Source organism: Schistocerca americana, chromosome 11 (assembly GCF_021461395.2).
Source record: "Schistocerca americana isolate TAMUIC-IGC-003095 chromosome 11, iqSchAmer2.1, whole genome shotgun sequence".
NCBI lineage: Eukaryota > Metazoa > Arthropoda > Insecta > Orthoptera > Acrididae > Schistocerca > Schistocerca americana.
In genome coordinates, this window is record NC_060129.1 from 188,882,163 (window position 1) to 188,907,022 (window position 24,860).

At 40.8% G+C, this 24,860-nt stretch overlaps 1 protein-coding gene across 1 annotated transcript in view; it reads right to left on the reverse strand.

Moving 5' to 3' along the window:
* Positions 1-3,051: 3,051 nt before the first annotated feature.
* Positions 3,052-24,860, reverse strand: part of LOC124553894 (immunoglobulin domain-containing protein oig-4-like) — a 35,137-nt gene continuing 13,328 nt past the window's right edge. The window contains exons 2-4 of the mRNA XM_047127910.1: positions 16,645-16,837; positions 5,659-5,808; positions 3,052-3,504 (exon numbers count right to left, since the gene is read on the reverse strand). Of these exons, the coding sequence (XP_046983866.1) occupies positions 3,346-3,504; positions 5,659-5,808; positions 16,645-16,821 (486 nt within the window). The 5' untranslated portion in view covers positions 16,822-16,837 and the 3' untranslated portion in view covers positions 3,052-3,345. The remainder of the gene's footprint in view (positions 3,505-5,658; positions 5,809-16,644; positions 16,838-24,860) is intronic.

Consider the following 24,860-nt stretch of genomic DNA (forward strand, 5'->3'; position numbering starts at 1 on the left):
AATTGGGATGGAAGTCATTAATGCAAAGACGTTTTTCGTCGCGGCGAGATCTGTTTATGAAATTTCAGTCACCAACTCTCTCTTCCGAATGCGAAAATATTTTGTTGAGCCCAACCTACATAGGTAGGAATGATGACCAAAATAAAATAAGAGAAATCAGAGCTCGAACAGAAAGGTTTAGGTGTTCGTTTTTCCCGCGCGCTGTTCGGGATTGGAATGGTAGAGAGATACACTATGATTGTGGTTCGATGAACCCTCTGCCATGCACTTAAATGTGAATTGCAGAGTAGTCATGTAGATGTAGATGTAGATGTAGTATAATAGCGATGGTGAATTACTGTTGTTGCTACGGATGCAAAGAAAAATATGTGAAAGGAGGGATAGTAACTTTTCATGGGTACTATGTTTAAAAATTTCGAGACCCATTATAATTAAGGCTTGGTTCTGTAGACCTATTTTTCTACGATTTTATGACTATATAATAGATGTTACGGCTCGTACAAAAGGTTACAAACAATCGCTTCCTCTCGTAAATTTGCTAGTGGAACAGGAAAGGGAATGGTTAGTTATTTCAGCAAATACTGTCCTCCATGCATTTATCAGTGACTTGTCGATTATGTATATAGATTTGAAAGATGGGAGACAGATAAATTCAACAGAGTGGGAGTCTGTAATTGTCTTCGTATAATATGTGTGTCCAAACCTTTTTGTTTACTGTAAAGTTACTGTAGGAGACCGTGTATAGTGTGTCTAGGCCATGGAGAGTGATTATGTGTGATTTATATTTTAGTTTCCTGGAGGATGAACAAGGAGTAAAGATATGGCTCCAGAAAATAAGGAGGAGTAATTTTGTCCCCATAAAATATTCCGAAGTATGTTCAAAACACTTTGAAGAGGAATGTTTAGACAGAGAAAAATTTGCACGTGTGTGGCTGAAGGTAGATGCTTTATACCAACCATTTCTCATTTTCCACAGCAACTACTACCAATTTCTGCATCACCTTAAATACATTTCCTGCACAAATCAAATAAAAAAACACAATAATGTAGCTAATCAAAGTACACATTCATCTTCTTTGGTGTATTTTGCCTTCAATTTATTTTCTTCACCATTTGATTAAGAAGCGTAAAATATTAGTAAACATGTCCCCAAACTCTTTCAGTTGTGTCGCTCTCCACCTCCCTTAAGGGTGTTATATGGGTTGACTGTTAGATGAGCAACTGTATTTGCTTTACAGTACATTTATTCTCTGATCATCTTTTTTTCCCCTTCTTACTCAGTCTACTATTTATTTAATAAACTGGGAGCAAGTATGTAAAATGCGTTAAACAAACACTTCAAAGTGTCACCAGTAAGAAAAATTGTGTTTTAGGTCGCAAAAACGAGAAAATAAATACGCAGAAACAGCAAAAAAAAGGACGAATTAGCAGGGATATAATCGCTAATGTGTGGCAAATTCGGTGTTTTTCGGACACTTGCAAAAGTACTAGCGTACTGTCAAGTCTTTTTGCAAGACTATCACTGCAAAAATGTACGTCAGGCTCTGTAATACTACAAAGTGCCGTATCATACCGAAAACTACAAAAAATCGAGTGCATCCGAACTGTGACACCTATCGCAAAGAAGCACAATGAAAGATCACTTGCCCTTAAAAGATACGTAGCTGGTTTATTCCCGATATCAAATGGATACTGTTAAAATGTCTGCGCAACGTATATAAATAATCCACGACAATTACGAAAAGAATCCGTCTGTACTAGGGATGTAGTGACATTTCTAAATGTACAGGGCGCTATACGGACAAACACACGACGTCCCGAGATCACGTGACCAGGCCGGCAATGTATGTTGACAACATAAAATATGTTCTGCGCATGTGAATGCTCACTCCAGAGATATTTACTCTATAATTGTAAACAGAGACATTGTACAATAAAACAATAAGGGACGAAGTTGTCATTCACTACTATTACACTAAACAGCAGTTACAGTAAGTTTTAAACATGCTTAATATTTTATCTCATTCATTATCCAAGGCTATGTTCGACATTATTGAACAGTTTACATCGTTGCCACTTATTTCTCCATTTATTGGCTGTTTTTACATTTTGCTGGAATGTTATTGCTGCATGTATCCTAAGAAAAGTTCCTCTTCTGTGCCTCTCCATAAATACTCAATTGTTAATACCGTAGGTGCAGTGTATTTCTACTACTTTTTGATGTTCTAACTATATAGCAGCCTAAAATTTACAGATACGAAATTTTTATTAAAAAACAAAACAAAAATCTGGTTTGCGCGAGATTCTGCAATAAAGAGCGTAAATCGCAGGTCCCTTTGACGACGTTGTAAGCGGTTTCGACTTAACCCTGTTCGTTGCAGTGGCGCACTAACGTGTAGCCAGAAACTAGTGTTTTTTTTTTTTTTTTTGCAGGAATTGCTGTACAAAAGTGTCATAAGCTGATGAAATTATTACTGCGTAATTCTTGAGAATGTGAGAAGAAACTCAGATTTCGATTACTCTCAACTTCACGCATATTTTGCACAATGGTGTAAGTAGGCTGTTTAGGTTTTTATGTTGGTAACCCCACGTAGTGCTCTGTATGAAAATCACTGACTGTGCTGTGTGCATTCTGTGGCTGGTTGGCATTGTTGTAATAGTCACTATTGTAGTGTTGGGCAGTTGGCTGTTAACAGCGCGTAGCATTGCGCAGTTGGAGGTGAGCCGCCAGCAGTGGTGGATGTGGGGAGAGAGATGGCGGAGTTATATATATATATAATGTCTTTTGAACACTATTGAGGTAAATACATTGTTTGTTCTCTACTAAAATCTTTCATTTGCTAACTATGCCTATCAGTAGTTAGTGCCTTCTGTAGTTTGAATCTTTTATTTAGCTGGCAGTAGTGGCGCTCGCTGTATTGCAGTAGTTCGAGTAACGAAGATTTTTGTGAGGTAAGTGATTTGTGAAACGTATAGGTTAATGTTAGTGAGGGCCATTCTTTTGTAGGGATTTTTGAAAGTCAGATTGCGTTGCGCAAAAAATATTGTGTGTCAGTTTAAGCACAGTCATGTATAATTGTTCTAAGGGGACGTTTCAATGGTTACACTTGTTGACATTGAAGGACAGCATTCTGCCGTACTGATTAGTATTACGTGACCGTTGAAGGAAAAAATTACACTTTGTACTTGCGGTAATTGCTCTCGTGCGCTAACAACGCTTTTTCAGCGCAGTGTTGTTGTTGTTTTTTTTTAAGGAAAACAAATGCTTAACAGCTTGTCGGGAGGCTGTATCGCGACAAAAGCGCTACTTCCGGGCATCGACCCCTTTTGCACGTGGAGGCGTGGCTAGTCGAAGGCGATGCTGAAGTCGGTCTTGAAGCTCCGCCGGTCTATGGAGTACATGTTGTCGGCTGAACACTCGTACACGCCCGCGTCCATCTGCGTTGCGGGATCGATCTCCAGTTTCGACTTTATCTGGTCCTTGCCGATTGCCCACTCGTGAACCTGCGAAAAAAAATTAAATACGGCAGTCGTAAGAAGAAATTGTCATTAAAATCTACATCTACATCCATACTCTGCAAGCCACGGTGTGTGGCGGAGGGTACCTTGAGTACCTCTATCGGTTCTCCCTTCTACTCCAGTGTCGTATTGTTCGTGGAAGGAAGGATTGTCGGTATGCTTCTGTGTGGGCTCTAATCTCTCTTCACGAGATATACGTAGGAGGGAGCAATATACTGGTCGACTCTTCGGTGAAGGTATGTTCTCGAAACTTTAACAAAAGCCCGTACCGAGCTACTGAGCGTCTCTCCTGCAGAGTCTTCCACTGGAGTTTATCTATCATCTCCGTTCCGCTTTCCCGATTGCTAAATGACCCTGTAACGAAGCGCGCTGCTCTCCGTTGGATCTTCTCTATCTCTTCTATCAACCCTATCCGGAACAGATCCCACACCGGTTAGCAGTATTCGAGCAGTGGGCGAACAAGTCTACTGTAACCTACTTCCTTTGTTTTCAGACTGCATTTCCTTAGGATTCTTCCAGTGAATCTCAGTCTGGCATCTGCTTTACCGACGGTTAATTTTATATGATCATTCCATTTTAAATCACTCCTAATGCCTACTCCCAGATAATTTATGGAATTAACTGCTTCTAGCTGCTGACCTGCTATATTGTAGCTAAATGATAAAGGATCTTTCTTTGAGATTCAATTGTCATCCCCTGCACCATACGTCAATTCGCTACAGATCCTCCTGCATTTCAGTACAATTTTCCATTGTTACAACCTCTCGATACACCACAGCATCATCCGCAAAAAGCCTCAGTGAACTTCCGATGTTATCCACAACGTCATTTATGTATATTGTGAATAGCAACGGTCCTACGACACTCCCCTGCGGCACACCTGAAATCACTCTTACTTCGGAAGACTTCTCTCCATTGAGAATGACATGCTGCGTTCTGTTATTTAGGAACTCTTCAATCCAATCGCACAATTGCTCTGATAGTCCATATGCTCTTACTTTGTTAATTAAACGACTGTAGGGAACTGTATCGAACGCCTTGCGGAAGTCCAGAAACACGGCATCTACCTGGGAACCCGTGTCTATGGCCCTCTGAGTCTCGTGGACGAATAGCGCGAGCTGGGTTTCACACGATCGTCTTTTTCGAAACCCATGCTGATTCCTACAGAGTAGATTTCTAGACTCCTGCACATCTGTTCGACGTCCCTTCTTGAAAACGAGGATGACCTGTGCACTTTTCCAATCTTTTCGAACGCTACGCTCTTCTAGAGACCTACAGTACACCGTTGCAAGAAGGGGGTAAGTTCCTTCGCGTACTCTGTGCAAAATCGAACTGGTATCCCATCAGGTCCAGCGGCCTTTCCTCTTTTGAGCGATTTTGTCTTTCTATCCCTCTGTCATCTATTTCGATATCTACCATTTTGTCATCTGTGCGACAATCTAGAGAAGGAACTACAGTGCAGTCTTCCTCTGTGATACAGCTTTGGAAAAAGACATTTAGTATTTCGGACTTTAGTTTGTCATCCTCTGTTTCAGTACCATTTTGGTCACAGAGTGTCTCGACGTTTTGTTTCGATCCACCTACCGCTTTGACATAATACCAAAATTTCTTAGAATTTTCTGCCAAGTCAGTACATAGAACTTTACTTTCGTATTCGTTGAACGCCTCTCGCATAGCCCTCCTCACACTACATTTCGCTTCGTGTAATTTTTGTTCGCCTGCAAGACTGGCTATGTTTATGTTTGCTGCGAAGTGCCCTTTGCTTCCGTAGCAGTTTTGTAACTCATCTTCAACTTTTGTAGTCCTGTCTTCCACAATTGTGAGTAAAATTACGGTAGATTGATAATTTTTACTTTTGGACCGTCTAGCTAAAACTGAAAGAAGCACAATTTTCGTGGCATAGACGTTTCGCCATTATTCTCTGCAAGTGCTCTTCAGTGGCCTGGAATATTTACTTAGTTTTACTATTTAGTTTACATTTTGGGGCAGTGTATTTATAGATTATAAACAGTTCTGGTTTTCTATGGCGTAGTAATATTTTAAATTGTGTGTGTGTGTTTGTGTGAGTGAGGTAACTGTATGTGAAAGAAACACCTTTTATGAGGAAGCTGTCGGTTACGTGTGGGGTTGGCTACTCACATGCAGGTAGGTGTGCGCGTACAACTCTGTCCCGTCCTTGAACCACGTGATGGCGGGCCTGGGGTTGCCCTTGGCGACGCACATGAAGACGATCTTCTGGCCCAGTGTGTACTCATAGTCAAAGTGCGACCAGTTCACGATCTTGGCGCCCTGCAAACACAAAAGGCCACAGCCTGTGAGCAGCACCATCATCATCATCATCACCACCACCACCATCATCATTATCATCATCATCATCAACATCACCATCACAGTCATAATCATCATACAGAGGCTGCGAAAACGTTTGGCACTCCTAGCTGTGTGAGATGTCCAAAGCCTGTGACATGCTACCTATCGTTTGTACCTTTTTTTTTTTTTACACTACTGGCCATTAAAATTGCTACATTAAAATGAAATGCACATGATAAACGGATATTCAGTGGACAAATATATAATACTAGAACTGACATGTGATTACATTTTCACGCAATTTGGGTGCATAGATCCTGAGAAATCAGTAACCAGAACAACCACCTCTGGCCGTAAAAACGGCCTCGATACGCCTGGGCATTGAGTCAAACAGAGCTCGGATGGCGTGTACAGGTACAGCTGCCCGTGCAGTTTCAACACGATACCACAGTTCATCGAGAGTAGTGACTGGCGTATTGTGACGAGCCAGTTGCTCGGCCACCATTGACTAGACGTTTTCAATTGGTGAGAGATCTGGAGAATGTGCTGGCCATGGCAGCAGTCGAACATTTTCTGTATCCAGAGAGGCCCGTACAGGACCTGCAACATGCGGTCGTGCATTATCCTGCTGAAATGTATGGTTTCGCAGGGATCGAATGAAGGGTAGAGCCACGGGTCGTAACACACCTGAAATGTAACGTCCGCTGTTCAAAGTGCCGTCAATGCGAACAAGAGGTGACCGAGACGTGTAACCAATGGCATCCCATACCATCACGCCGGGTGATACGCCAGTATCGCGATGACGAATACACGCTTCCAATCTGTGTTCGCCGCGATGTCGCCAGACTCGGATGCGACCATCGTGATGCTGTAAACAGAACCTGGATTCATCCGAAAAAATGATGGTTCCCCATTCGTGCACCCAGATTCATCGTCGAGTACACCATCGCAGGCGCTCCTGTCTGTTATGCAGCGTCAAGGGTAACCGCAGCAACAGTCTCCGAGCTGATAGTCCGTGCTGCTGCAAACGTCGTCGAACTGTTGTAAGTAGGCTGTTTACGTTTTCTTATTGGCAACGTTACGTAGCGCTCTGTATGAAAATCACTGGCTGTTCTGTGTGCAGTCTGTGGCTGGTTGGCATTGTTGAAATATCCGCTATTGTAGTGTTGGGCAGCTGGATGTGAACAGCGCATAGCATTGCGCAGTTGGAGGTGAGCCGCCAGCAGTGGTGGATGTGGGGAGAGAGATGGCGGAGTTTGGACATTTGTAAGACTGGATGTCATGAACTGATATATATAATATGACTTTTGAATAATATTAAGGTAAATACATTTTTTGTTAGCTATCTAAATCTTTCTTTTTCTAACTGTGCCTATCAGTAGTTAGTGCCTTCAGTAGTTTGAATCTTTTATTTAGCTGGCAGTAGTGTGCTCGCTGTATTGCAGTAGTTCGAATAACGAAGATTTTTGTAAGGTAAGTGATTTGTGAAACGTATAGGTTAATTTAGTCAGGGCCGTTCTCTTGTAGGGATTACTGAAAGTCAGGTTGCGTTGCGCTAAAAAGAATATTGTGTGTCAGTTTAAGGACAGTCATGTATAATTGTTCTAAGGGGACGTTTCATATGGGGGAAAAATAACATAGACATTAACCTTGAGAAAAATTTTGGCATTCCTTACCAACGTATGCAACATGATAATTGCTTTGAAGCTGAAACTCTGCGCACTAGAAAGGGTAAAAGATTGCACCACATTTCACATGTAAAACCGTTTATTGAAAGATAATCTGCTTTTTAACTTAGTCTTTGCCATATAATTTTTCACTTCATGCTACTAGTTCAATTTGTCACACTTAGAAACTGTTAACATGCCACAATGTTTGAAGTTAAATATCCAGTCAAGAACCAAGAGAACTTATTTGAACAGAAATTACAAATGCATTGTTATAGTGAACAGACGACACAGTGTTGTTATTTGTACATTCTTGCTTGTTAGCTGCTCGATCACATAACGACTATAAGGCTCACATTCTTAGAACATATACCGGCACTGCTAATGAGATTTTCATGCAACATTTTGGTTTACTTGAAAAGATATTCTTTATTTGAGGTACATTCTGTGGGATTAAAGATGACTTAGCATTTGGTGTCTTTGACAGTTACTCGATTGTATCACGCTACTAATGTGTGACATAATTTACATTGTTGCTTTTGTGCTGTATCTGCTTTATATCTGCACAGTTTTTCTGAATTCTTCTGGAAAGTAAAACATGTTTTAGTAGTAACTTTGTGGTATAGCTACAATAAGACAGCTTTTATTGTAGCACAACAATACGTTACAGTGTAGTACTTTCTTGATCACGGTACTGTATGTAATAACTACAATATCTATACGCATAGCATTTCGCTTTTGTTTATTACGAGGTAAGTACATTGACTTCCACAGACCTTTGCTTACGGACGACGATAATTACGACACTTGGCACATTTTTACCCTTAAGTAATGACAGAGATTATGTTACAACATGACGCACAATTTATCACTACAGGACACGCATTTGAGTGATTAATCTTGTACTTAAAACACTTATCTTTAAAGATTTTTAAATTACAAAGAAAGTTTTCCGTGATACATTTTATTCCATTGCTGTAATCTGTAACACCTGAGGGTATAATTACATTAATCCTCAGGAGGGTACATGCTTACTTTGTGTACCATGTGTTTGGCAAGCACAAGTAGCCCTAGCTAGTATGGTATTTGCTTATACAACTTTACACATCAGTACCATATTTCTGTAACACAGAATTACACAGCTATCTGATCATTTAACTGAGAGATAAACATTTTTTTTACTACATCAGTGACACATGTTTACGCAATTACACAGTTGGGTAACTTCACACTTATGAAATTGTATTTTGTCTGTACTTTGTGAACTGTTCATATTTTTTCGGAACCATTGTGATACTATGAGAGCTTTGAATGATGTATTTGGTAATGGAGCGTGATTTTAAAGTACGTTTGAGGTAGATGACACTATTGAAATGAGCAGAGAATTTTTTTTAGGTTTTGACATTATTGCAGAAAACTACGCGTTTTTGAGATTTGACTGAGGTGTTATGATGTTATTTTTACGACGATGTGTATTATGCTGTTGAGGTGTATTTATGATCAACAAGCAGATGTTATATGAGGAATTTGATTATGCTACGTATTTATTAAGATGAAATATTGAAGAAGTGTCGACGAATATGTATATGTGTGATAAGGTAAGGGATAATGAGTAGTGGTTAGGGACTCTGATTTGTGGAAAAGGATGTTGGAAACCAAGAATCGTACTTTAAGAGTTATGAATTGTGTGCAAATGCGCAAATGTATCACAATGGCGATGAAAACTTTTTGAACACTGTTATATTCATAGGATTTTGTTTCTACACATTTGCAACGCAAATTCTCGACCTGTGAAATTTTTTATATGGGACTGTCACTGTAGTGCAAACTAGTGTCGTAAATATTTCGGTAAGAAAGTTAAGTGACCACCTGCACGTAATGCGTCGTGGGCACCCACCTGCGTGACAGTCGCTTGGAAAAAAAGCCATTAGTGTGTGCCTTTCAGAGGCACAGGTGAAAAAAAAGGAGGCCATTATCCTCACTATTGACATTCCTTTGTAGAAAGAATCGCAAATACGACACGCTCGTACTTGAAAACATATGATAACACTGTGGAGCTCTTAATTTATGAAATTTACTAAAATGCCTAATGAAATGACGAGAAATATTTTTATGTCGATACACCTGACTATGACTACTGTCTTTCTAGTTGAGAGATTTTTTTACCATCTTATGAAATGTCATATTGCTAATGAATGATGTTTCATGCCTTCCTTTGTACATATTTGCTCATTTTCTGAAATATCTAGTTTCTAGCTGCACTGCAGCATTGGTTATTATAAAATTTAATAGATGTACTAATATCACTATTTTCTGTCTACAGACCCAGTAAAGAATACGTTTATGATGCACTTTCTTAGAAAATAGAGCACAAATAGACATTTCTCTTCACAGGAATTGCATAAATAATTTTTTTAATGACTTGGTAACTTTCTTGCAGAGTAAGTTTTTGTGATGAATCACTCTAGTGTTAAGATGTGACATAGGTATTAAACATGGCCATTTTTACTGTAATATTTTTTCTGCTTGAGCTATGTCATGTTTAGATATAAGTTATTGCATTTGCTGCTGCTGTTTGCCAGGCATAGTGCTACTAAATTTCACTTTACATTACTCTGTTAAGCCAGTTTTACTACTGATTTATTTTTCTTGTTTGCTGCCCATTGCCTTATATTAGTTGTAATATTGCTGCTTGCTTCGCCAATTTGCATTTTTTTGTCATTGCTGTTTGTGTTAATTGTTTTGTGTTGCTGCATTGCCTCGTCCCTTAGTTTAGCATCTGAGCTCAGTAGATTTAAGTTAGCTTAAGATGGGGTAGGCCATATAAGAGAACAAGTTGTGATGAATCGGAAGAAATGAATTGAGAAGCTATAAGAAAATGGTTTGGCCAAAAAAGTATTTTGAAAGAGGATATGAACCAAAAAAGTAGGGTTTAGGGACAACAGGTTTAGGTAGGATTTTCTTGGAAATAAATGATGAGGTAAGATAATGGAAAATAAATAATGAGGTAAGGAATGTGTGAACATATAAATACAGAAAGCATGCTTGGATAGAATTTTTTTGGTGAAAATAAATGTTGAAATAAGAGGAAAGATATATGGAATGAAGTTTTGGGGTGGACTGCAGTACCAAATGTCACACTGAAAACAAACCCTGTCCTGTATTTTTGTGTTATTACACTATGTGAATTTGTGTTTTTCCTGTCTTTATGTGTTTAGCTAATAAGAGTTATGTTGTAGAATTTTTCTAATACTATATTATTTACTTTGTAAAGATGTTTATACATTATTTATGTGTTCTGTTTTGTTACTCATGTGTGAAGTTGATGTTTCATAAGTTAGTCTGATCTTTATGTATGTACTTATGTCACAATTCTTGTAACACTGATGTATATGTTTATTTCTATTCTTTTGTAAAGCCTGTTTTACTACAAATGTTATCTATATTATTATGTTTTTAATGATGTTTTCTGTACCTTTGTAATTGTATTCTTATGTAAAAAATTGTAATTGACACCAGTTCATCATATTATTAACTAGTAAGTTCCGTTTCACTGCACACGTTTCTGTTGATCATAGTATATGGACAATGTGTGGGACATAGGGACTGTTAGTGTTTGCACGTGTGTTAATAATTCAGCAAGGGACTGGATAACAGCATTGCTGGTTCTAAGGACAATCCCAAAAACTTTGTGAGTGCACAAGTGGTGGTTATGGACTTGCTATATTATCCGCAAGACTCTTCAATGGTGATTGTGCACCTGCACAGTCACAACAGATGGCTGCTGGCCATCTCTACAAAGATGACAGTGGGTCTACACCTTCGCTGACTCACCAGTACCATTATTTCTACAAGGACTACAGTGGGTCTGCACCTCTGGTGGCCTACCAATACCATAATCTCTACCAGGACTACAGTTGATCTGCTCTGTGATGACCTACCTACCAACATTCTTCAAAACTTCGACTGACTCTGCTGTGGGTTTGCTCTGTTGTGGCCCATTACCTGTCTGCATGTGAAGAGTCAGCACTGTCTTTCCGTTGGAACGACAACACTACTTCTTCAAGACTGCATGGAAATCCACTACTTCCGTGTGCATTCTCTTTTACTGCTCAGACATTCAGAAAAACACTGCAATTTTACTGTGATGAATGATCAGGACTGTCTTTATGGACTGTGTGAAAATTTTAGCTTATGACCAACATTGTATCAATAAGTGTGTGCATTTGAAATCTTTGTTATTGTAATTATGAAAAATTTTATCAAATCATTATTGACCACTGCCCAAGACAATTTGTAAAATTTTTTGTGGGGAGCATGGGGGCTATGTAAGTAGGCTGTTTATGTTTTCTTATTGGCAACGTTACGTAGCGCTCTGTATGAAAATCACTGGCTGTGCTGTGTGCAGTCTGTGGATAATTTGCATTGTTGTCTGACGTAGTGTTGGGCAGCTGGATGTGAACAGCGCGTAGCGTTGCGCGGTTGGAGGTGAGCCGCCAGCAGTGGTGGATGTGGGGAGAGAGATGGCGGAGTTTGGACATTTGTAAGACTGGATGTCATGAATTGATATGTATAATATGACTTTTGAACAATATTAAGGTAAATACATTGTTTGTTCTCTATCTAAATCTTTCTTTTTCTAACTGTGCCTATTGCAATCCAAACGCCTATTTTCACACAATGCGATGGTTCCTCATGAATACACAATGGATTTGAAGTACTCCAAATAAGAAAATTTTGCGAGTTCATGTACCCGGATAAATGAAACCATGCCTCATCAATGAAAAACGTTTCATTAATAATATCCCTTCCATTTTGTTGAACGAAACAATAATGCAGTCTCTTGCCATGATCAGTATTTTTCAGTTCTTGCACGACTGTCATTTTGTATGGGAAAAGTTCAAATATTTTTCCTTACAGCTGTGTGGGACGTTCCGACACTAACATCGATTTCCTGGGCGAGTTTTCTTACTGACTTGTTCGGACTCGTGGACATTTTATCGGAAATATCGAGTAGTTTATCCTCAGACAAAACGCTAGGACGACCACTTCTCGGTGCATCTATCACTGAACTCGTACTTCCAAATCTGTAATCAAATCTCGCTCAGTATCGCGATGTGGGAGTGTTGTCTCGGGGAAAACTGAATTAAATGTTTGACGAACTGAAACTGTGTCTTTACCGCCAGCTTTGAACACTTGTTCGACTAAAAATACCCGTTTTTCAAAGGTTAGCATTTTAACAGTGACGAAAACGAAACAAACGAACAAAGGAACTAAACTTAAACGTTCACGTCAACACGTAACGACACACACCAACGATACTACTGACGCTGGCTGAGATAAGCGAAACAGTGGAATGTTGGGAGAGTCCACTTGAAGGGAAGTAACCCAGGCAGGCGAACAACCGTACGGGACTGCGGAGAGACTTTTTGAACACCCCGTACTACAAATTAAATGAACATACAGTGTGTCCGAAAAGTCTTTCCCTGATTACATAAATTGATAACTCAGGCTAGAAGAAAGATACAAATATGAAACTTGTGTCGGATTGCTTACAACTATCTATTATTATTATATTATTATAGAAGGGTTTTGTGGGCGCACGACAGCAAGGTCTTCAGCGTCCGTTCAGGATCATAGTGAGACGGGTCTCAAGAAAAAAACTCAGAACATTTACATATAACGGAACAGAGTTTTTTATGTTTTAGGTTCGCAGTAGGTGAGTAGTGGATAAGGTGCATTGCCCAAGAAGCCATGTTAACCAATCAGGAGAAGGCACAGTGTGTCCTGTGGTACCATGAGACACCATCACCGACCACAGTGCAGAGACACTTCCAGACAACATTTGGAAGGAATCCACCTCATGTCAAGAGCATAAAAGCCTGGTATGAGAAGTTCAAGAACAGAGGATTGGTTGCTGACCTTCCGACGTCTGGTCGACCGAGAACCTCAGCAGACTGGGTGGAAGCTGTAAGGCAGTCTTTTCTGCAAAGTCCGAAGAAATGGGTGCGCAGGGCCTCATGTAAATTACAGATGCCAAAAAGCTCTCTCCGTGACATTTTACACAAACGTTTATTGTTTCGTGCATACAAAGTGCAAATCGTTCAGGCGTTGTTGCCCAATGACAGTAGGTGTTGATATGACTTTGCGGTCAAAATGGTATCACTTATTGAGGATGGTGATGGTTATCTCAGACGAATTGCCTTTTCCGACTAAGCGACCTTTTTTGTCAGTGGAGTAGTCAATCGCCATAATGTGCGCATTTGGGGTTCACAACCCCCTGGCGAGGTCACTGAGTGCACCAGAGGCAGTCCAAAGGTGAATGTTTGGTGCGCGCTATTGCACGATCGAATTATCGGGCCATTCTTCTTCGCTGAGGCTACCATCACATCTGCAGTGTACGTGTTGAAACTGTATGCTGTTCCTCAGCTGCTTCAGTATCACCCCGATGTCTCGTTTCAGCAAAACGGTGCACCGCCTCATTGGGGTTTGGACGTCCGTGCCTATCTCGATACGACCTTTCCTGGGCGATGGATTGGTCGTGATGGGGCAACGGTTTGGCCTCCACGCTCTCCTGATGTAACCCCATTAGACTTCTTTTTGTGGGGTTATGTCAAGGACGAGGTCTACTGAACATGTGTACCAGATCTTGAAACCCTGCGGCAACGGATAACCACAGTCGTCGAATCGATCCCTCCAGTGATGTTGGCTAATGTGTGGACAGAAACTGAATATCGCCTAGATGTGCTACGTACTACCGAGGGTGCTCAAGTGGAAGTTTACTGATGTGTGAAAAAAACTTTGATGGTTTGTAAGCAATTAGACACCAGTTTCATATTTGTATCTTTCTTCTAGCCTTACCAATTTATTTAATCAGGGAAAGACTTCACACCCTGTATATTTGTACACACACAGTAGTGACTCATACAGAATACTCGTATTGCCCATAAACATAGTAATTACATCATGATATGTTTAACTGGTAAAAATTCGTATGTATACTTTTAGAGTGACACATGTGTTAAGAGCAGTGTCTTCATTCTGGTAGAGAGTTGTAATCTTCACAGTAGTGAACACTTCAGAAAATTGGTTCTCACGTGATATCACAGTGCGGGATGTGGTAGTTGTTCTCCATGCCATGATAACATAGGGATGTGTCAGTGAGTTCCACCTGATTAAGCTGCTGGCAGTACCATCTGTGGTTAAAGCAGAAGTCGAGTGTTTTGTGACCAGAGGAGGCGATAAAGTGGATCCTTGCGGCAAACTTTTGTTTGTGTAGCGAGGTTCTGTGTGTCCCTTGACTGGATTTACAGTATAATTAATGCTCCTATATTCAATAAACGTTATAGATTACAGATAAATATATACGGGTGGGTAAGTTAACTTTTCACTTGGTTTAAATTCAGTGTTCAGCATACCACCATCAAAAGGATATTGGTGACACTGCTCAGAGAAGAGACGATGATACTCCATTAACTGCAAGGAAAAAAGTTGTGGTCGCACTCATGTTGTTACTGTTCTAGTAAACACATTGGTCTTGTTCTGCAAGTCCCCATTTTTGTAATACTCCTGTTGTTGTTGTACTCATGTTGTCATTGCTGTAGTGCTCATGTGTTTTTCAAAGTGCTTATGTTGTTGTTCTTGTTCTGTTCTTGTGGCGTTGTTGCTGTTGTGTTCAAGTTGCTGCAGTACTCATGTTCTAGTATTTTTGCTGTTATTGTTGTTGTGCTCATCTTGTTATTGTAGTTATTCTTGTCATAATTGTGTTCATATTGTTATTGCTGCAGTTTTCATGTTGTTCTTGGTGTTTCCCCACATTGTTGTTGTACTGATCATTTTGTTGTTGTTGTTGGGCTTGTTTTGTTAATGTACTTATTCTTCTCATCACTGTCTTGATATTGCTATTGTAGTTTTCTTGTTGTTGCAGTACCTATGTTGTCGTTGTGTCCATGTTGTTGGTGGTGTTCCTCAAAATTGTTATTGTACTGATCATGTTGTTACTGTTGTTGCTGCAGTACTGATGTTGTAGTGATGTATTAATAATACTTGTTGTTGCAGTGCTCATCCTATTTTTGCATTATTGTGGTCGTTGTTGTCATTGATGTCCATGTTGTTATTACTGTAGTTTTCCTGTCATTGCATTGTTGTTGTACTGATGTAGTTGTTGTTGTTGGGCTCGTTTTGTTAATGTACTTATTCTTCTCATCACTGTCTTCATATTGCTATTATAGTTTTCTTGTTGTTGCAGTACCTATGTTGTCGTTGTGTCCATGTTGTTGGTGGTGTTCCTCAAAATTGTTATTGTACTGATCATGTTGTTACTGTTGTTGCTGCAGTACTGATGTTGTAGTGATGTATTAATAATACTTGTTGTTGCAGTGCTCATCTTATTTTTGCATTATTGTGGTTGTTGTCGTCATTGATGTCTATGTTGTTATTACTGTAGTTCTCCTGTCATTGCATTGTTGTTGTACTGATCATTTTGTTGTTGTTGTTGATTGGCTCATTTTGTTCTTGTAGTTATTCTTCTCATCACTGTCTTCGTATTGTTATTGTAGTTTTCTTGTTGTTGCAGTACCTATGTTGTTGTTCTGTCCATGTTGTTGGTGGTGTTCCTCAAAATTGTCATTGTACTGATCATGTTGTTACTGTTGTTGCTGCAGTATTGATGTTGTAGTGATGTATTAATAATACTTGTTGTTGCAGTGCTCATCTTATTTTTGCATTATTGTGGTCGTTGTTGTCATTGATGTCCATGTTGTTATTACTGTAGTTTTCCTGTCATTGCATTGTTGTTGTACTGATCATGTTGTTGTTCTTGTTGACGGGCTCATTTTGTTCCTGTAGTTATTCTTCTCATCACTGTCTTCGTATTGTTATTGTAGTTTTTTTGTTGTTGCAGTACCTAAGTTGTTGTTCTGTCCATGTTGTTGGTGGTGTTCCTCAAAATTGTTATTGTACTGATCACGTTGTTACTGTTGTTGCTGCGGTACTGATGTTGTAATGACGTATTAATAATACTTGTTGTTGCAGTGCTCATCTTATTTTTGCATTATTGCGGTCGTTGTCGTCCTTATCGTTCATGTTGTTATTGTTGTAGTTTTCTTGTTGTTGCAGTACAACATGTTGTTGTTGCTGTTCTACTCACGTTGTTGTTGTTGTAGTACTTGTCGGTCTCGGCGTCGCGGTACTGGCCGGTGACTGGGAGGCCGATCTGCGCGCGGGACTTGGTCCGCCCCCGCGTGCGCATCCGCCGCCCCTCCGCCCCCGGGGGCGGCGCCAGAGCCACCAGCAGCAGCAGCACGGCCGCGCCTGTCACTCGCATCCCCTGACCGACGGCTCTGCGGCAAACGTCAGGCGCATCAAATGAAATTAAATAACACAGCACAAGTAAACAACATTCAAACGAAACTGTAGGCTTCCAGAGACCATTTCAAGCCTAAAATATCTACGATGTATATATGCAGACTGAAGTGACGAATCCAAATTTGTAACGGGGCTGGGATGGGAGTTTGGAATGAGGTGGGAAGCCCGCTACGGTAGTCCGCGCAGTCGTGCAAAGCCACTGTGACTGGAGAGCAGGAAGGCGCAGATTCGAAACCCAGCACTGGTGCAAATTTTCTTTGTCGCTGCACTCTGCATGCATACATCATACTGGCAAATAATATTTGGCGGCGACATTTCTAACCCAATCATAAATATACACGGTGGTCCATTGACCGTCAAACGAAAAAAACTGCGAAGAACGAAACTTGTCTACCTTGAAGGGAGAAACCAGATGGCGCTATGGTTGTTGCACTAGATGGCCTTGCCATAGGTCCAACGGATATCACGTGCGTATTTTATAATAGGAACCCCCATTTTTATTACATATTCTTGTAGTACGTAAAGAAATAATTGGACCAATTTTTTCGCTTTGTGATAGATGGCACTGTAAGAGTCACAAACATATGGCTCATAATTTCAGATGAACAGTTGGTAACATGTAGGTTTTTTTAAATTAAAATACACAACTTAGGTACGTTTGAACATTTTATTTCGGTTGTTACAATGTGATACATGTACCTTTGTGAACTTATCATTTCTGAGAACGCATGCTGTTACGCGTTATTACCTGTAAATACCACATTAACGCAATAAATGCTCAAAATGATGTCCGTCAACCTCAATGCATTTGGCAATACGTGTAACGACATTCCTCTCAACAGCGAGTAGTTCGCCTTCCGTAATGTTCGCACATGCAGTGACAGTGCGCTGACGCATGTTGTCAGGCGTTGTCGGTGGATCACGATAGCAAATATCCTTCAACTTTCCCCACAGAAAGAAATCCGGGGACGTCAGATCCGGTGAACGTGCGGGCCACAGTATGGTGCTTCGACGACCAATCCACCTGTCATGAAATATGCTATTCAATACCGTTTCAACCGCACACGAGCTATGTGCCGGACATCCATCATGTTGGAAGTGCATCGCCATTCTGTCATGCAGGGAAACATCTTGTAGTAACATCGGCACAACATTACGTAGGAAATCGGCATACATTGCACCATTTAGATTGCCATCGATAAAATGGGGGCCAATTATCCTTCGTCCCATAACGCCGCACCATACATTAACCCGCCAAGGTCGCTGATGTTCCACTTGTCGCAGCCATCGTAGATTTTCCTTTGCCCAATAGTCGATATTATGCCGGTTTACGTTACCGCTGTTGGTGAATGCCGCTTCGTCGCTAAATAGAACGCGTGCAAAAAATCTGTCACCGTCCCGTAATTCCTCTTGTGCCCAGCGGCAGAACTGTACACGACGTTCAAAGTCGTCGCCATGCAGTTCCTGGTGCATAGAAATATGGTACGGGTGCAATCGATGGTGATGTAGCATTCTCAACACCGACGTTTTTGAGATTACCGATTCTCACGCAATTTGTCTGCTACTGATGTGCGAATTAGCCGCGACAGCAGCTAAAACACCTACTTGGGCATCATCATTTGTTGCAGGTCACGTAACTATCCGGCGAACGGTCCGGACACTTGGATGATGTCGTCCAGGATACCGAGCAGCATACATAGCACACGCCCGTTGGGCATTTTGATCACAATAGCCATACATCAACACGATATCGACCTTTTCCGCAGTTCGTAAACGGTCCATTTTAACACGGGTAATGCACCACGAAGCAAATACTGGTCGCACTGGCGGAATGTTGCGTGATAACGTGTACTTATACGTTTGTGACTATTACAGTGCCATCTGTCACAAAGCGAAAAAATTGATCCAACTAAAACACTCATATTTCTTTACGTACTACACGAATATGTAATAAAAAATGGGGGTTCTTATTTTAATAAACGCAGTTGATATCCGTTTGACCTGTCGCAGCGCCATATAGCGGGCCAACCACAGCGCCATCTGGTTTCACCTTTGAAGCTAGACAAGTTTCGTTCTTTGTAGTGTTTTCGTTCGACGCTTATTTCGTGAGATATTTGGGCCAGTTACGATCAATGGACCACCCTGCATAATAGTTTCGATCTGGGAATATTAGCAGAGGATGATACGACAGGCGTAAAATTGATAAGAACTATCAAAGAATGCTCTGAAAGAGCAATATTCTTCAAGAAAGCCGAATACAACTACTCTAAACAGCCTACTCAAAAAGTGACTGCAAGATATCGACAAACCCCCCCCCTCCTTCCCTCCTCTTTTTTCCCCACCTCCCCCCTCTCTGCCCCCTTCTCTCCCCCGAGTCCTTTTGCATTTCCCTCCTCTGCCTCTTCTCATTCCATCTTGCGTCTGCCCTGCCCCTCCCCACCCCCTTTATTAGTCCTCTCCCTCCTTGATTCCTCCACCCCCTTTTTCGTTGTTTCCTCTCCTCCCTCTTTGTTTTTCCCCCTCCTCCAGGTCCCCCCCCCCCATCTGCCTTGGCTCAGGAGTGCCACATTTGTGCCGCCATTTTCGTGCAGTGTTTTACACTGTGTGTTTTTCCAGTGAGTGTTCCGTGTTGTGTCTTTTGGGAAGTGTAGCGAACAGCCATCATACTGTCGCGGGGTGTGATTTTTTTATCTCTTGCGAACAGAAACCAGACTGTCGCCATGTTTTTTAATTGTGTGTCTACTATGTTACTTGTCTGATTCCTCTGTAGTTTATCAACATTGCCAACCCCTTTTGATTTCTGTTTTAACTTTCCGCACTTTTACGCCATTTTACACTATAAGTCACCATTTTATCTGTGGTGTCACCGCCAGACACCACACTTGCTAGGTGGTAGCTTAAATCGGCCGCGGTCCATTTAGTACATGTCGGACCCGCGTGTCGCCACTGTGTCATCGCAGACCGAGCACCACCACAAGGCAGGTCTCGAGATACGGACTAGCACTCGCCCCAGTTGTACGACGACTTTGCTAGCGACTACACTGACGAAGCCTTTCTCTCATTTGCCGAGAGACAGTTAGAATAGCCTTCAGCTCAGTCAATGGCTACGACCTAGCAAGGCGCCATTAGCCTTACATAGTTTGATAGTTATCGTATGAAATGTCTCATCAAGAATGCTGTATTCACAACAAGGATAAATAAAAGTTAAGTATTCGAGGAGCTGGATACTTTTCTTATTAGCATTCAATACTTATCCTGTTCCAGAATTCACGCCCGTCTGCATTAGATAGCGTGCATTTCGGCCTCCTCCATCTACAAGGTGTTGGCACATCTGCCAACACATCATTATCGCCTGTTTTTCCTTGTTTCTTTCTCCTTCCTATTTTTTTTTTTTAAAGTCTGTATGCTGTAGAGCAGCGTACCATGCTGCTGCCAGCCCGACCCCTTCGGGGGGAATTGAAAATAAATAAAGAAAAAAAAATCGACAAATTGAGAGAGTTCAATGCTTCAGGTATTTTGCCGAAATCCTTGAATCAAAAGGGGAAGACAAAATGGCACAGAAAATTTGGATGTAAGAACTTAGGACAGTTTACTGGTAGTTCTACAAAATCTACAAGGAAAATCGCATTTCCACACACCAAAATCAGGCACTAAAACATAAATTTCACGTCTGGAGGCTAGTAGCGAAACGCTTAAATTCGCAGAAAAGGTGATGTGGAACATATCCTAAACGCAAAAATCTGAGCAAGATACTTGGCCCAAGAAAATGGATGCAGACTAGAATTCTGAAAAACTATCGACTCTGGCATATTCACTCAATGAACTGCCTAGCAAACTAGTAAAGTTTTTCAGGAAAGAAACGATAAATTTAGCAAACCCCAATTAATATTAGTGGCATGTGATTTGTGATGTAATTCGTTAATTCATTGTGTCGTAAATTTCAGCAAGCTTAATTAGTTTTTACTTTACATTTTTATCGAAGTCTTTTCTTCTGTCTGTAGTCTTATGTTGAACGTTAATAAGTGTCATCTTTGACAGCCAGTTGAGACGTTCTTCGGATGGACCTAGTCTAAGAATCCTCGGTCTGACTAAATCGACAACAAAACATACTTGTCTTTGTACCGATTGTTGTCCTAAAAGACGAAAACCAGTTAATCAAATATTAACTATTCTAGAATGTTACACAAGTGCTATTTATTTTCATCCGTATTGTATCCTGTCGTCAAAGTCGCATAACATCTCTATCATAAAAGACGCTAACTGAGGATTTTTCAATGTAATTTATTACATCTTACTGATTAAAGTACTTACGTGCACGCTTTTAAATTTTGTTTACATATGTCAGTACTCCGTGAATAGTTAGTTTTTAGCCCACCAGGAGATCAGTTTAATACACAGACCCATCGTCATGTGTCTTCATGGACAATGTGGTTTTATAAGTGGATGAACTATGGCGCCAATCTCATAGTATGACATAACTTTATTTTACTGTAGTTTAATTCTGACGTAAATTGCCTAAGTTAACTTTTTAAGTAAGAAACTAATTTGTCTTGTTAATATGAAAATCGTCGGTGGCAGACAAAACCGGCAATTCCGTGCAGAAAGTACGTGTGATTTTGCCGAAAATAAATTATTCGCAAAACAAGCATTTCAACAACGGCTGTCGACACCGTTGCGGACTGAAATGTAATTCTTTCGTAAATTAGCTCCGGTTAATGGGGTGGGGCTTCGCTCCACGCGGATTGATTCAACAGGAATACTAAACATTTTAGGAGGCGCTAGCATAGACTAATTGGGCACAAAAGATTCCACACAGCACGTGTCCAGTTTTTATTCCTTGCAGAGATATTGTAGAGTACAGATCTATGTTCTAATTTCGCGTGTTTGGTACCCCAGTTGCTGTGGGATTTTTCATCGACTGTAATTTTTGTTTTCAATTTCAAGCTGCGAAGTTATGACTGCAGTTTAGGTAACTGAGCTTTTACCTCTGATGTTAATTTGTTGGCCAATTCTATGGTATCGTTTGATACTTTCAGAACTGAATTTTTTTCTAGAGAAAGGAAAGTTTTTTTCTTTCTGTTGTAATGCTCTTAGGTGACTTTTTTTTAATGATTTTAGACGCAAAATTTATACAAACACTTGGCTTCTTCTTCTTCTTCTTCTTCTTCTTCTTCTTCTTCTTCTCAGCGATCACAGGCCCTGTAGATCACGCGCTGAATCAACGATCTGCTTCCACCGCTTTCTACCTCTCGCCCTCTCCAACCTGCGGAAATTTCTAATCCTTCGATGTCCTCCTCTATGTCATCTTTCCATCTTGTACGAGGTCGACTCAATGGTCTTGTTGCCTGAAGAGTTCTGGTGATTCTGTTGTTTTCCATTCTAGCCACATGTCCAGCCCATCGCAGTCTCCTACTTTTTAACTTCTGGATGACAGTGGGTTGCTTCATTAACCGATAAATTTCATTGTTCTTTCGAATTCTCCATACGCCATTCTCCAACACAGGTACCCCGATTTTTCTCATTGCTTTCCTTTCGAAAAAATTCAGTTTTTCTCTTTCATTCTTTGTAAGCGTCCAGCTTTCTGAACCGTACAGTACTGTGGGGCAGATGATAGTGTTGTATATCTTCATCTTTGTGGTGATTGACAAAGCTTTACTTTTGAGTCGGTTGCTCAGTGGACTTCGAAGAGACCGTTCCACAACTGATAATTTGTTTACTATACGACAGATTTTTGAAAAATACTGGGAATTTAACAAAAACATCCACTGTCTCTTCATTGACTTCCAACGAGCCTATGACAGCATCCACAGAAGTAGCCTCTACAACACATTATGAGAAGTTAGTATACCCAGTAAAATCATTAGGATGATACAACTGTGCATTGATGCCTCCCAGCCGGCCGCTGTAACCGAACGGTTCTAGGCACTTCAGTCTGGAACCGCGTGACTGCTACGGTCGCAGGTTCGAATCCTGCCTCGGGCATGGATGTGTGTGGTGTGCTTAGGTTAGTTAGGTTTAAGTAGTTCTGAGTTCTAGGGGACTGATGACCTCAGATGTTAAGTCGCATAGTGCTCAGAGCCATTTGAACCATTTTGAGTGAAGTTCAGAGGAACCATATCCCTCACCCTCCCAATTAAAACAGGATTACGACAAGGAGACGCTCTTTCATGTTTCCTATCCAGTCCTGCATTAGAGAAAGTTATTCGGGAGAGTAATTTACATATATACAATAGTCCCCGATGCGAACACAGTGAAGTAAAACTCCTGGCTTGTGCAGATTATATAGCGTTGCTGGGTGAAACTGAAGAAGAACTGAAAGACATGTACAGACCTCTCAGGCACAGTGACAGCAATATGGGGCTTTTGATTGTCGAAGAGAAAACAGAACATATGGAAATATGTGGAGTCGTACACCCAAATCCTTACTTTGAAATCGTCCAACATTCTAAATTCAGAAAAGTTCTTCTGGTTAAATATCTTAGATCACGCTTTGACCAACATTCTAAATTCAGAAAAGTTCTTCTGGTTAAATACCTTAGATCACGCTTCAACGGTAAAAATATCATAACAATGGATATAAATGAAAGAATAGCCCTCACGGTCAAAATGTCTCGCCTTTTTTATGGTCTAAAACAACTAATTCTGAAATATTCACTATCGTAATAAACGAACTTTTCATTCAATAATTACAGCGCAATACAACAATAATAATGGTATTGATTTACACAGAGGGATTTAACTAACCAACCACTTCTGTGCTTCCTCGCTGTCACAAAATGCTTCTCACTGGCGCACTGACTATTGATATTTTCATAGTGAAACCTAACAGTACTTGTACACGATAAAAAGGCGGAACAGTCACAAATATGTACGGGGTTATTACAAATGATTGAAGCGATTTCACAGCTCTACAATAACTTTATTATTTGAGATATTTTCACAATGCTTTGCACACACATACAAAAACTCAAGAAGTTCTTTTAGGCATTCACAAATGTTCGATATGTGCCCTTTAGTGATTCAGCAATCAAGCCGACAATCAAATTCCTCCCACACTCGGCGCAGCATGTCCCCATCAATGAGTTCGAAAGCATCGTTGATGCGAGCTCGCAGTTCTGGCACGTTTCTTGGTAGAGGAGGTTTAAACACTGAATCTTTCACATAACCCCACAGAAAGAAATCGCACGGGGTTAAGTCGGAAGAGCGTGGAGGCCATGACATGAATTGCTGATCATGATCTCCACCACGACCGATCCATCGGTTTTCCAATCTCCTGTTTAAGAAATGCCGAACATCGTGATGGAAGTGCGTTGGAGCACCATCCTTTTGAAGGATGAAGTCGGCGCTGTCGGTCTCCAGTTGTGGCATGAGCCAATTTATTCGTCGACTTCCGTGGGCTACGCGTGAAACTTGCCCGCACGCGTTCAATCGTTTCTTCGCTCACTGCAGGCCGACCCGTTGATTTCCCCTTACAGAGGCATCCAGAAGCTTTAAACTGCGCATACCATCGCCGAATGGAGTTGGCAGTTGGTGGATCTTTGTTGAACTTCGTCCTGAAGTGTCGTTGCACTGTTATGACTGACTGATGTGAGTGCATTTCAAGCACGACATACGCTTTCTCGGCTCCTGTCGCCATTTTGTCTCACTGCGCTCTCGAGCGCTCTGGCGGCAGAAACCTGAAGTGCGGCTTCAGCCGAACAAAACTTTATGAGTTTTTCTACGTATCTGTAGTGTGTCGTGACCATATGCCAATGAATGGAGCTACAGTGAATTTATGAAATCGCTTCAATCATTTGTAATAGCCCTGTACATGAGGTTCCCACTGGGGAAAAATACTTCTGTTCCAACTAAGAGACAATAGAATTTAATGTACACATTTGTAGCCGATGGGACTGGAAGGGTCAAACATCCCACACTGAACAAGAGTCGTTCAATAAGTAATGCAACAGATTTTTTTTTCCTCAGCCGGTTTGGGTAAAAAAAAAAATGCAGAATTTG